We start from the raw sequence: 14,259 nt of genomic DNA on the forward strand, positions 1-14,259 counted from the left end.
CGCGCGGCCGAACATTTGTCTTGCCTTCGTTGTATAATTCTACACTCCTGGAAATTGAAATAAGAACACCGTGAATTCATTGTCCCAGGAAGGGGAAACTTTATTGACACATTCCTGGGGTCAGATACATCACATGATCACACTGACAGAACCACAGGCACATAGACACAGGCAACAGAGCATGCACAATGTCGGCACTAGTACAGTGTATATCCACCTTTCGCAGCAATGCAGGCTGCTATTTTCCCATGGAGACGATCGTAGAGATGCTGGATGTAGTCCTGTGGAACGGCTTGCCATGCCATTTCCACCTGGCGCCTCAGTTGGACCAGCGTTCGTGCTGGACGTGCAGACCGCGTGAGACGACGCTTCATCCAGTCCCAAACATGCTCAATGGGGGACAGATCCGGAGATCTTGCTGGCCAGGGTAGTTGACTTACACCTTCTAGAGCACGTTGGGTGGCACGGGATACATGCGGACGTGCATTGTCCTGTTGGAACAGCAAGTTCCCTTGCCGGTCTAGGAATGGTAGAACGATGGGTTCGATGACGGATTGGATGTACCGTGCACTATTCAGTGTCCCCTCGACGATCACCAGTGGTGTACGGCCAGTGTAGGAGATCGCTCCCCACACCATGAAGCCGGGTGTTGGCCCTGTGTGCCTCGGTCGTATGCAGTCCTGATTGTGGCGCTCACCTGCACGGCGCCAAACACGCATATGACCATCATTGGCACCAAGGCAGAAGCGACTCTCATCGCTGAAGACGACACGTCTCCATTCGTCCCTCCATTCACGCCTGTCGCGACACCACTGGAGGCGGGCTGCACGATGTTGGGGCGTGAGCGGAAGACGGCCTAACGGTGTGCGGGACCGTAGCCCAGCTTCATGGAGACGATTGCGAATGGTCCTCGCCGATACCCCAGGAGCAACAGTGTCCCTAATTTGCTGGGAAGTGGCGGTGCGGTCCCCTACGGCACTGCGTAGGATCCTACGGTCTTGGCGTGCATCCGTGCGTCGCTGCGGTCCGGTCCCAGGTCGACGGGCACGTGCACCTTCCGCCGACCACTGGCGACAACATCGATGTACTGTGGAGACGTCACGCCCCACGTGTTGAGCAATTCGGCGGTACGTCCACCCGGCCTCCCGCATGCCCACTATACGCCCTCGCTCAAAGTCCGTCAACTGCACATACGGTTCACGTCCACGCTGTCGCGGCATGCTACCAGTGTTAAAGACTGCGATGGAGCTCCGTATGCCACGGCAAACTGGCTGACACTGACGGCGGCGGTGCACAAATGCTGCGCAGCTAGCGCCATTCGACGGCCAACACCGCGGTTCCTGGTGTGTCCGCTGTGCCGTGCGTGTGATCATTGCTTGTACAGCCCTCTCGCAGTGTCCGGAGCAAGTATGGTGGGTCTGACACACCGGTGTCAATGTGTTTTTTTTTCCATTTCCAGGAGTGTATATGGAATGGTTCCCACACATTTGAGCAATATTTTAGGTTGGATCGCACGGATATTTTGAAGCACTTTCCTTTGTAGACCGAATGCATTTTCCTCCTACCATACCAATGATCCGAAGCCCACCACCTGCTTTACTTACGATAGAGCCTATGTTTTACATCATATCTACACAAAATGTTTCACTCCTGTAGTACGCCGCTCGTGGTCTCGCGGTAGCGTTCTCGCTTCCCGAGCACGGGGTCCCGGGTTCGATTCCCGGCGGGGTCAGGGATTTTCACCTGCCTCGAGATGACTGGGTGTTTGTGTTGTCCTCATCATTTCATCATCATCCAGGAAAGTGGCGAAATTGGACTGAGCAAAGATTGGGTAATTGTACGGGCGCTGATAACCACGCAGTTGAGCGCCCCACAAACCAAACATCATCTTCACTCCTGTATTTGTATGAGTCGACGGTTCAATTATTATTGATATTGTAGTAATAGGAAAAAAGGGTTTAGCATTTTGTGAAATGCCTGCATTATCTTATATTTTTGAATATTTAAAGTAAGTTGCTTATCTTAGCACAACTTATAACCCTATAAAGATCAGACTGGACATTTGTGCAGTTTTTGCGAGAACTGCCGGCCAGAGTGGCCGAGCGGTTCTAGGCGCGACAGTCTGGAACCGCGCGACCGCTACGGTTCGAATCCTGCCTTGGGCATGGTTGTGTGTGATGTCCTTAGGTTAGTTAGGTTTAAATAGTTCTAAGTTCTAGGGGACTGATGACCTCAGTAGTTAAGTCCCATAGCGCTCAGAGCCATTTGAACCATTTTGAGAGAACTAAAAATCAAATGGCTCTGTGCACTATGGGACTTAACATCTGTGGTCATCAGTCCCCTAGAACTTAGAACTACTTAAACCTAACTAACCTAAGGACATCACACACATCCATGCCCGAGGTAGGATTCGACCCTGCGACCGTAGCGGTCACGCGGTTCCAGACTGAAGCGCCTAGAACTGCACGGCCACACTGACCGGCCTTGAGAGAACTAATTCAATATACACCATCGAATATGGGACGTGTAGCACCATGAAGCACCAGATCGATGTTTATCCAACTTCGTGAAGGTGTTCGGCACATAACAGATATTAAATAATTGGACTTTCACATCATCAGTTTTCTCATCATCAACATCAGCATGAAGTGTGACTCCCATGGGCACAAATACGTTCTTGTATTCGTTGTGACGCGGAAGCAAATATCCTCCAAACATCATCGTATGGGAATATCTTGTTATGCTTGAAATGCCTATATGCCATTTCATGAAGTTTGATGACTAGAGGCTACGGGATCAGGCAGGCCAGCAAGACTCCTTAAAAAGCTTTACTTCTTTTATTTATGTAACAAGCATTTCACTTCGTTAGTTTACCTATTGCTCTTTATTATTTGGTATTATCATTATTTCCTCTTCTTCTGCGCTTCAAGATTTAAGCACTTGTGTCTGTTCCGTCTTCAGTTTCATTTCCACCTCGTTCTGAGTCTTCCTACGTTGCTTCTTTCTCTTGGCGGGTATAGCATGGTAGCATGGTCAGACGTAGGACTCTCTTTGCACTCTTTTTTATAGGTGATTTTCTTCAATATTTTCATTAGTATTATAAATATCTAGTTCATTCCTAATACTTTTATTTATTGTATGGTCTTCCCTGGCAACACTTCTCAGTATCCTAAGAAATCTCATTCCTGCTTCTTGTAGTTTACTTTTATCGCGTGTTTTTAGGGGTCCATGATATCCGAAAGATTGCCATTAATACACAAAGAAAACCTCAGTTCACGTACACACTTACTGCATTCCATGGTCACCTGTGTTTGTTAGGTACACAGGTAACTCAGTATTTAATTATATAGTAAGTATTTCACTCTATTTGTTTGTCTCTAACTTTTCTGATCCAAATTGTATGTATATAGTCAACGTATGAGCATACCTGCAGTTTGCAGTGTTCACATCCTCCCGTTATCCTTGATTGTACATATTTTATGCTGTAATTTAATGCATCTCATTCAAAGAGCACAATGTGGCAAAGTGTGATATGTAACATATTTACACTCTTTATTACTTACGTTGAGCGTTTATTTACTGTGAAACTAAGTGCACCTAAATACTGTGTGTGTGTGTGTGTGTGTGTGTGTGTGTGTGTGCGCGCCTGCTTAAGGTGGCTGAAAGGTGCGTCATCGCAACCAATTCGTCATGGATATCACGTGGCAGTAGGAGGTAAGGTTTCTAACGCGTAACCATCTTTTTATTTCGTAAAAATTTCGGTGACTTATGGCTCAAGTTTCGTTATTTTCAACAGTACCACGACGCTAGCGTCTGGCTGCACATGGTCCAGAGAATAATGTTCCTGTCAACATCTCCATCTGATGATGATCCTGCAGTGGCACGAAAACTAGTTAACGTTAGAATAAATCGTATCAATTTAGTTGCGTATAAGCTATATAAAATCCACAATGGATATAATGAAAGCACTAGAGTGTTCAGTTACGAGCAAGAAGAGGAATGTGCTCCTGTAGAGGGAAACAGGAAACCGATGTGTATTTTGTATCGAATGATATGTCGCAGTTCAAGGTCTGTAATCTGAAATGCCATCACGACAGTAACCACAGTGGTGTCAGTAAAAACTTTCCTGTTGGTCGTCAGTCAAAGAAAACTAAATTGACATCACTGGAAGAAAAACTTCAAGGTTAGAGTCGAGTTATATCCACGTTTACAAAGGAGGCAGTTTTAACAATTGAAGCTAACGTCTTCGCTTTTAATATTTCAGTGTGAAAGAAATGTCATGTAGAGGGAAGGTTTATAAAGTTCGCTTTTGCACGGGTAGTTTCTATTTTAGACTGCGGAAGTAACGAACTACAAAAAAAGCTTAATCAGTTGCTCGCTACTAGACGTGCAATAGAGAGACGAGATTTTATTATCAGCGGCTATATTATAAGTAATTTGAAAAAAAAAAGTGTTCGGGTCTTATTACAGATGCTGATGATTTACAAACGCTAAATATATCGTTGTATGGGAGTGGGAAGTGAATCATTGATTTAGAGCGTAGTATATTTAATAACAAATTAAGGCTGCTTCGAAAAGGCCTTGAGACTGAAACATTCGCTCATTTGGAATATCTGAAGAAAATTACTGAAACTCTTCCTGAAGTTCAGGTAGAGAGGAAAGACTAAAGTAAAATGCATGACCTCGCTGACGAAATAAATGGCAGATTTAGCGACTTGAAAATATTTATATATTCATTTTCTTTCCTGGAAAATACATTTGTTGTTGATGTTGTGAGGGACGGATATACTGTGCCACGGTCAGTTATTAAGGATTCAACGACTGTGGAGATGGAGCTCCTGGAACTGCAAGAGGGCGAAGGACTAGAAAGAAGTGGTTGTTCAGTTACTGGATTTTAGATCGAGGTTACAGAACAATGGACTGTCCTTAGTTACTGAGACCACTTAGGTGTGAGAGCCAGTGTGTTCAACGCTTAAGTTTATCGAATAGAAATATCGATCTGCACTCATTCATTGGCATTTAAGTGAACCTGTGCGAACTGCGCTCATCAGTTATCAGCCCGATTTCAAACAGGTGACTGGAAAAATAACCACTCGAAACAGCACAACACAAAAGTAATTTTTTATTTCTTGGTGTGTAATGAAATACTGGTCAGTGATATTACTTTTAAAACTTAAAATAATGGTTCTTCATTAGTCTTAATCATTACTCTCAACAACGCAGCTCTGTTTTCGGTTCGCAGTGGTAAGGATAGCGGCCACCCTTGATCATATGCGTTAAGCTTCAGGATGTCTACATTAAGGACCGTTTGGCGAAGGAGAAAAGGTGGTGAACTAGGGGCATAGCATACTAAATTACCCTCCCCGACACTGGCCTTCTTCCGAATGTCTTATCACGCTGGGTTTGATATTCACACTGTTTTCCTCAGTCACTTGGCAAATTCTCGATTACAATAGTCCATGCGCACTCCATACACGTTTCAATGACGGAAATGACTCTATAGGTACAGCTATAATACTAATCCTGCAGCTTCCATGGTGATGGAAGACTGTGGGGTCATAAAATATTAAAGATTAACCGAATAAACATAAATATTTTTTTTTAAATTGCCTCTTTTCCCCTTTCTTCTTCCACTGCGCTGCATTCGTTGACATTTTTATATGGTACTAATTTCAAAACAGATAGGTTCCTTGTGTGCAGGTAATCAACGCACTATCAACAAGTTGTGGTAACTGAGGTGTATTCGGATTTGTGTTGATACTTGAAGAAAAGATTTGTCATATTGTCTATAAGCAGATGGAATAGATTGTGGCTGTGCGGCTAGTTCCGGCGGAGGTTCGAGTCCTTCCTCGGGCATGGGTGTGTGTGTCTGTCCTTAGGATAATTTAGGTTAAGTAGTGTGTAAGCTTAGGGACTGATGACCTTAGCAGTTAAGTCCCATAAGATTTCACTCACATTTGAACATTTGAACAATAGTTTGTGGAATTAGATTTACTCCTGCGTACAGAGTCTGAAGATGGAGCATGTGGCTTTTAAACCGGTGGCAGGTACGTTTGACTTCATAAATACAGGTGAGTGAGAACAGAAATATGAAAAAAGGGAGTTGAAAATATCATTTTTCGATTTTGGATGCTATAAGATTACGTAACTTACAGATATATACACCTGGTATCGTCTTTTTGCTGAAGTACTGCATGGATAGGTACGTAGCTTAAAGTGACCTAGGCCAACGTACCGGGTGATCAAAAAGTCATTATAAATTTGAAAACTTAATAAACCACGGAATAATGTAGATAGAGAGATAGAAATTGACACACGTGCTTGGAATGACATGGGGATTTATTGGAACAAAAAAAAAGAAAAAACGGGTCACAAAATGTCCGACAGATCTCTTGCACGCGTCGTTTGGTGATGATCGTGTGCTCAGCCGCCACTTTCGTCATGCTTGGCCTCCCAGGTCCCCAGACCCCAGTCCGTGCGATTATTGGCTTTGGGGTTACGTGAAGTCGCAAGTCTATCGTGATCGGCCGACATCTCTAGGGATGCTGAAAGACAACATCCGACGCCAGTGACTCACCATAACTCCGGACATACTTTACAGTGCTGTTCACAATATTATCCCTCGACTACAGCTATTGTTGAGGAAATATGGTGGAGATATTGAGCATTTCCTGTAAAGAACATCATCTTTGCTTTGTCTTAATTTGTTATGCTAATTATTACTAGTCTGATCAGATGAAGCGCCATCTGTCGGACATTTTTTGAATTTTTGTATTTTTTTAGTTCTAATAAAACCCCATGTCATTCCAAGTACGTGTGTCAATTTGTACCTCTCTATGTACATTATTCCTTGATTTGTTGTTTTCAAATTTATACTGACTTTTTGATCACCCGATACTTTCGCTGACCGCGGGCGCTACACAGTTGGACAACGGGCCGCAGGTGCCTGGCTATCCGCTCGCTACACAGCCGTTCCTGAATCGTGCCTAACGACATTTGCCCCGTCACGAAACACTCTCCGCGGCGATGTTGGGTACCGCCCGAACGAGCCGGCTGTGCGTCCTTCGCTCACTCCGCTGGCACGTAAATATTGATTCCGGACTTTGACTCGGGTTCCAACCCTTTGCAAACACGTCTGAACGTAGCAGTTCTCTTCGTAAACCCATTACCGCCACGTTGATTCTGACAAGAGAACCTTCCCATCACACCCCCCTCAGATTTAGTTATAAGTTGGCACAGTGGATAGGCCTTGAAAAACTGAACACAGATCAATCGAGAAAACAGGAAGACGTTGTGTGGAACTATGAAAAAATAAGAAAAATATACAAACTGATTAGTCCATGTGCAAGGTATGCATCATCAAGGAGAATTTGAGCTCAGGAGAGCCGTTGTCCCGTGGTTAGCGTGAGCAACTGCGGAACGGGAGGTCCTTGGTTCATGTCTTCCCTCGAGTGAAAAGTTTAATTTTTTATATAATCAACATCGCTCTCCAAAATTCGAGGACATGTTCAGATTTGCTTGGACATATGCAGGATTTGACGGTCTACACACGGAAAAATTTGAAATCGTTAAAAACATACGTTTTGACAGAGCACAGGGAAGACTGTGCAACTGTGAAACTGGTGCATTCATTTGTTGCAGTTTATGTGACAAACTCTTACGTTTTCATCACTTTTTTGGGAATGATTATCACATCCACAAGGAAACCTAAATCGGGCAAGGTAGAAGAATCTTTTTACCCATTCGCCATGTGTACAAGTTAGGTGGGTCGACAACATATTCCTGTCATGTGACGCACATGCCTTCACCAGTGTCGTATAGAATTATCAGACGTGTTTTCCTGTGGAGGAAGCGGTTGGCCTATGACCTTGCCATCAAATGTTTTCGGTTCCCATTGGAGAGGCACGTCCTTTCGTCAACTAATCGCACGGTTTTGCGGTGCGGTCGCAAAACACGGACACTAAACTTATTACAGTGAACAGAGACGTCAATGAACGAACGGACAGATCATAACTTTGCGAAAATAAATTTTCACTCGAGGGAGGACTTGGACCAAGGACCTCTCGTTCCGCAGCCGCTCACGCTAACCACGAGACCACGGTGATCCTGAACTTACACTCTCCTTGATGTTACATATCTTGCGCATGGACTACTAAGTTTGTATATTTTGCTTATTTTTTCATAGTTCCACACAACTTCTTTCTGTTTTCTCGATTGATCTGTGTTCAGTTTTTCAAGTCCTATCCACTGTGCCAACTTATAACTAAATCTGAGGGGGGTGCGATGGGGAGGTTCCCTTGTGAGTGGTACGTGTTGAAAATCCACTACACGAACATATCTAATACGCTGCTGCTTCGGGGAAAGGTCTTTTTCCTGCCAAGTGCTTTAACGTAAGTATTCACTGTTTAAACTAGGCATATCTGTACACACGACATCCGTAAGGATTAGAGTTATTTGTTGTTCTTCTGACTGTTATGATGCGGCCCTCCACGAATGCCTCTTCCGTGCCAACATCTTCATTTCAGTGTGGCATTTGCGTCCTACACCTACGGTTACTTGTTGGACATATTGCAATCACTGTTTACCTCCACAAGTTTTACCTTCAAGTAGTATGGCGGTTATTCCTTCACGTCTTAACAAAATGTTCAAATGGCTCTGAGCACTATGGGACTTGACTAGTGAGGTCATCAGTCCCCTAGAACTTAGAACTACTTAAACCTAACTAACCTAAGGACATCACACACATCCATGCTCGAGGCAGGATTCGAACCTGCGACCGTACACGTCTTGACATATCTCCTATCATACCGCCCTTATTCTTTTGAACGTTTCTCGTATGTTCCATACCTCGCCAATTCTGCGGAGAATGTCCTCGTTCCTGATCTTCTCAGTCCACATAATTTTGAACATCTTTGTATAATAAGTCTTTTTTCTTATCGAGAATCAAAGCCACAGTTTTATTAAAAGATAATTCCACTATGGCTGTTATACAGTCACGTACCATCAGTTGATATCACCGCTGCGGCAATTTCAAGCCATATACCTATCGTCGTTATTTTACACAGCGTATGGCTCTATACAAATTAATACGAATGTAAATGTCAGACGCATATTTGTATGCATCCACACAGGATGGCGGTTAAAAATTGCGACGATAGGAGTATCGCTTGAAAACTGCACAGAGCCAAATCAGCTGATTGCCTGTGATGTAAAATGGAATTGTCTTTTAATCCTCCTGAAGTAACTCATCTCGGACGTTCAGATTATCTTCTTTTCCAGTTTTCTGACGGCGCACGGTACAGGACTGAGGGCATCGTTTATTCAACATCAAGATAAGTAAGAGTTGAGTCAGCTTTCATTTCTGGCAATAATTGGTACTTATAATCATTTCTCAAGTCAATATCCTTTTCTCCAGTTATGAATGAGGTATCGTTAGTAAGGTATTTTTAACCGGATTCTGACATTACATACCGATTCTGCGCTAAAACTTACTACTTGTGGAAAATTTCAAAGTAAAAGAGACTTCTAACTATCAAAGGCAAAGCTTCAAACGTATATGTTACGAAGTTAACTTATTAATCACGAATAGGAGACTCCCTTTTAATATTATCTCTTATTACAAATATTTTATTTGTTTTAAAGTACTTAATAACTGGATAATTTTTTGTACAGCATTGCCTCAGTTATTGACTATCATCAATGCGGTTGTCCATTATCTCCTTCCGTCGTACAAGCTGACCTTTCTAAACGAATATACTTTCCGAAAGGACAAACATATTTGTCATTGTTGCCTTGAATTTTGATTTACATATTGCAACTACGGTCTAACGTGCTTAATGTAAGTGATAAAGTTTGTCGAATTGAAGTTACAGGTTATGGGCCCACTTGGCAGTCCCTGATCTCTGCCGGGACGAACATTCCGAAAGTAAAACACATTTTCGGACACATGGGAATGTAGATACAAGGATGTATCATAAATTCATGATTGTTATTTCATGTCGTTTGGTTTATTTTTACAAATGTCTTCTCTTCATTCCCACAGCTACACTTATACCAACAACTGCGCTTAGTCCAAATACTGTCATTATTTAAAACTATAAAAGGGCGAAAGTTTCGCACGCGTCTCCTGGTTAGTACTTACGACAGGAACAATTTACACCACCGTTTGTTTCTAGGTGAAACTGTAGATGTCTCTAATAACAGGATAAATCGATTCTTACGTAGAAGAAGGGAAGTATACTTCGCTTTCAGTACGAGTATACCTAGTAAAGTATTACGCTGGTGATATCACTGTAGCTTAGCCAGAAACACAATATCACTTCAGCATGTCACATGTTACATTTTACTGTATACGCGTACCTGTTGGAGGAGGAGATTCACGTGTCTCCCTCGCATTTGACTGCGATTCTGTACTCGTCTTTTCAGTGAGTTACGAGCTCTTTTAGACACTCCCGGACCATCTCGTAGATGTTGACAGCACTGCTCAGTTCCATGTTCCAGTTCTCAACTGCGCCAACGCGAGTGGTGTACGTTTGACTTTTGATATGACACCAGGAAGAAAAATCCAGAGCATTGATGTCAGGTGATCTTGGATCCCAAAAGTACAGGCCCCTATCGACTTTTCCCACCATGGACTGTATAGATGCTTTAGATGGCGGTTTACGGAGGAACGTAGCAACACGCGAGGCAATACTGATCATTCTGTTTGTCTTAGGTGATAGACTGAAGAATGGCAAACCTTCGTTTAATGCATCTGTGGATTTAAAGAAAGTTTTTGACGTTGTTGACTGGACTATACTCTTTGAAATTCTGAAAGTAACAGGGATAAAACAGGGGGGGGGGGGGGGCGCGAAAGATTATTTTTACAGGTTGTACAAAAACCAGACTGCAGTTTTAAGAGTCGAAGGAGATTAAAAGGAAGCAATAAATGAGAAGTAGTGACACAGGGTTGTAGCCTCTCCCTGGTGTTATTTAATGAGACAGGATTGGAGCCTCTTCCCGATGTTATTTAATCTGTAAGTTTATCAAGCTGTAAAGGAAACCATGAAGAAATTTGGAAAGAGAATTACACTTCAGCAAGAAGAAATAAAAACTTTGAGGTTTGCCGATAACATTGTAATTGTTCTAGGAACAGCGAAGGAAATGGAAGAGTAATTGGACTGAATGGATACTGTTCTGTAAAGAAGTTGGTGGTGGTGGTGGTTAGTGTTTAACGTCCCGTCGACAACGAGGTCATTAGAGACGGAGCGCAAGCTCGGGGTAGGGAAGGATTGGGAAGGAAATCGGCCGTGCCCTTTCAAAGGAACCATCCCGGCATTTGCCTGAAACGATTTAGGGAAATCACGGAAAACCTAAATCAGGATGGCCGGAGACGGGATTGAACCGTCGTCCTCCCGAATGCGAGTCCAGTGTGCTAAAAGAAGTTGTAAAATGAGCATCAACAAAAGTGAAACATGGGTAATGGAATATAGTCGAGTTAAATCAAGCGACGTTTAGGGAATTAGGAAATGAGTCACTAAAAGTAGTAGATGACTTTTGCCATTTAGGCAGCAAGGTAAGTGATGATGGGCGAAGTAGAGAGGACGTAAAATGTAAACTGGCAATAGCAAGAAAAGCATTTCTAAAAAGAAAAAAAGAGGAATTTGTTAACATCTAATATAAATGTGAGTATATGAAATGTATCTGAAGGTGCGAATATGGACAACCATCAGCTGTACAATGGAATAAAAACAGTGAAAAATTGTGCCACATTGGGACTTGAAACTGGATTTTCAGCTTACTGCGACCAGTTCCCTTACCACTTTTTTCTGCATTTTGTTCGTTGTGTTTGGTCGTGACGTCACATGACGTCCGTTCAAGTTCGTTGTTGATCCTTTCACTCAGTTTTTTTATTACAGAGGCCAACCAGCTCTCTCATCGAACACGCTGAGCTACCGAGGTACGAATAACCGCAGGATGTTACCATTAGGCTATCCGAGCACACTTTACAGTCAGACCCAAAAATCCAAATGTCGCAAACCACCTGTCTACAACCTGCACTCGTACACCCATTATGTACGCTCCCGTACGGGGGAGACATTTTATTTGAAAGTCACTTGTCCGGTATCGGTTGATAAATGCGATATTGCAGTGCCTTTGTTATTGAGAAGCTCGATGCAGTGGAACTTTGCATCGCGCTTCTGAACAACACAGGCGCTGCAGTACCGTTTGAATGTAAATGTTAGTAAGTTTTTCTGACACCATTTATCTGGAGTGCAGCTTTGCGCGGAAGTGAAACTTGGACGATAAATGGTTTATATAAGAAGAGAACAGAAGTTTTTGAAATGCGGTTCTACAGAAAAACGGCGCAGATTAGAAAATGAGAAGGTACTGAATCGAACTGGGGAAAAAGAAATGTATAGCATAAATTGACTAAAAGAAGAGACTGGGTGATAGGGCACAACCTCAGGCATCAGGGAACCGTCAGTCTGGTAAAATTGGCAAAAACTGTATAGTGACACCTAGGCATGAAATGGGTGTTATTTGCAGTAGTTATGTACTGATGAACAGGCTAGTACCGGATAGAGCAGCGTGGAGGGTTGCATCAAAGCAGTCTTCAGACTGAAGCCCAGAAGAACTTCCACGTGTGTCAATTTTCCTATTGTAAAGGGGTAAAATACAGGGAGCGAAAGGCTATTTACAATTTGTACAGAAACCAGATGGCAGTTATAAGAGTCGAGGGGAATGAAAGGGAAGCAGTGGTTGGGAAGGGAGTGAGACAGGGTTGGAGCCTATCCCCGATATTATTCAAGCTGTATATTGAGCAAGCAGTAAAGGAAAAAAAAAGAAAAATTCGGAGCAGGAATTAAAATCCGTGGAGAACAAATTAAAACTTTGAGGTTCACCGATAACATTGTAATTCTGTCAGAGACAGGAAAGGACCTGAAAAAGCAGCTGAACGGAGTGGACAGTGTCTTGAAAGGAGGATATAAGATGAACATCAACAAAAGCAAAACGAGGATAACGGGATGTAGTCGAATTAAGTCGGGTGATGCTGAGGGAATTAGATTAGGAAATGAAACACTTATAGTAGTAAAGGAGTTTTGCTATTTGGGGGGCAAAATAACTGATGATGGTCGAAGTAGAGAGGATATAAAATGTAGACTGGCAATGGCAAGGAAAGCGTTTCGGAGGAAGAGAAATTTGTTAACATCGAGTATAGATAGAAGTGTCAGGAAGTCGTTTCTGAAAGTAAATGTATGAAGTGTAGCCATGTATGGAAGTGAAAAGTGGACGATAAATAGTTTGGACAAGAAGAGAATAGAAGCTTTCAAAATGTGGTGCTACAGAAGCATGCTGAAGGTTAGATGGTACATCACATAACTAATGAGGAGGTATTGAATAGAATTGGGGAGAAGAGAAATTTGTGGCACAATTTGACTAGAAGAAGGGATCGCTTGGTAGGACATATTCTGAGGCGTCAAGGGATCACCAATTTAGTATTGGAGGGCAGCGCGGACGGTAAAAATCGTAGAGGGAGACCAAGACATGAATACACTAAACAGATTCAGAAGGATGTAGGTTGCAGTAGGTACTGGGAGATGAAGAAGCTTGCACAGGATAGAGTAGCATTGAGAGCTGCATCAAACCAGTCTCTGGACTGAAGACCACAACAACAACAACAACAAAGGATTTGTCCTGTTGTGATGTAAAGTTCTTCAACTGGTCCTTTTGCAGTCCATGTTAATGTACAATACACACTGCATTCCCGCGTCTGGGACACGCAACGCGAGTGGACGCAGGCCCAGTAACCGGCCACCGGCCGGTGCGTCGGCCGCAGGCGCGGAGGAAGACTCACCAGTAGGGAGAAGAGCTGCAGCAGCCACATGTTGTGCTGGTGGTGGTGCTGTGGCGGCGTCCCGAGAGCTACTGGCCGCAGCGGGCGCTGCCTCCCTCCACCTGCGCGAGCACCCCCCCCCCCCTTCCCACCTCCTCCTCGACCATCAGCGGACGGGTCCTCCGCAGCGCTCGCCTGTCTCAATGAACTTCCCAGCCGTCCGCTGACGTACGGACAGACACCGCCTTCCTGACGTCAACGTCAGCCACCACTCACACAACGTGCCCGCCTTTTTTTTTTTTTTTTAACACTGTAAATTTCATTACGTAACTTCTCTGCAGCGCTAAAAAATTGTTTGCCCACTACGATCGCTAACTGTACGTTTACACGGGCAGTAGAAATTGCAAGGACCATTGCCGGCTACACGAATCGCAAGCAAACGT

At 43.5% G+C, this 14,259-nt stretch overlaps 1 protein-coding gene across 1 annotated transcript in view; it reads right to left on the minus strand.

Annotated features, from left to right (window-relative positions):
- The window catches only part of LOC126161498 (protein spaetzle 3), a 222,742-nt gene extending 208,818 nt beyond the window's left edge, over positions 1–13,924 (minus strand). The window contains exon 1 of the mRNA XM_049917397.1: positions 13,838–13,924. Within this exon, the coding sequence (XP_049773354.1) occupies positions 13,838–13,867 (30 nt within the window). The 5' untranslated portion in view covers positions 13,868–13,924. The remainder of the gene's footprint in view (positions 1–13,837) is intronic.
- Positions 13,925–14,259: the final 335 nt, after the last annotated feature.

This window comes from Schistocerca cancellata, chromosome 2, assembly GCF_023864275.1.
Source record: "Schistocerca cancellata isolate TAMUIC-IGC-003103 chromosome 2, iqSchCanc2.1, whole genome shotgun sequence".
NCBI classification, from domain to species: Eukaryota; Metazoa; Arthropoda; class Insecta; order Orthoptera; family Acrididae; genus Schistocerca; species Schistocerca cancellata.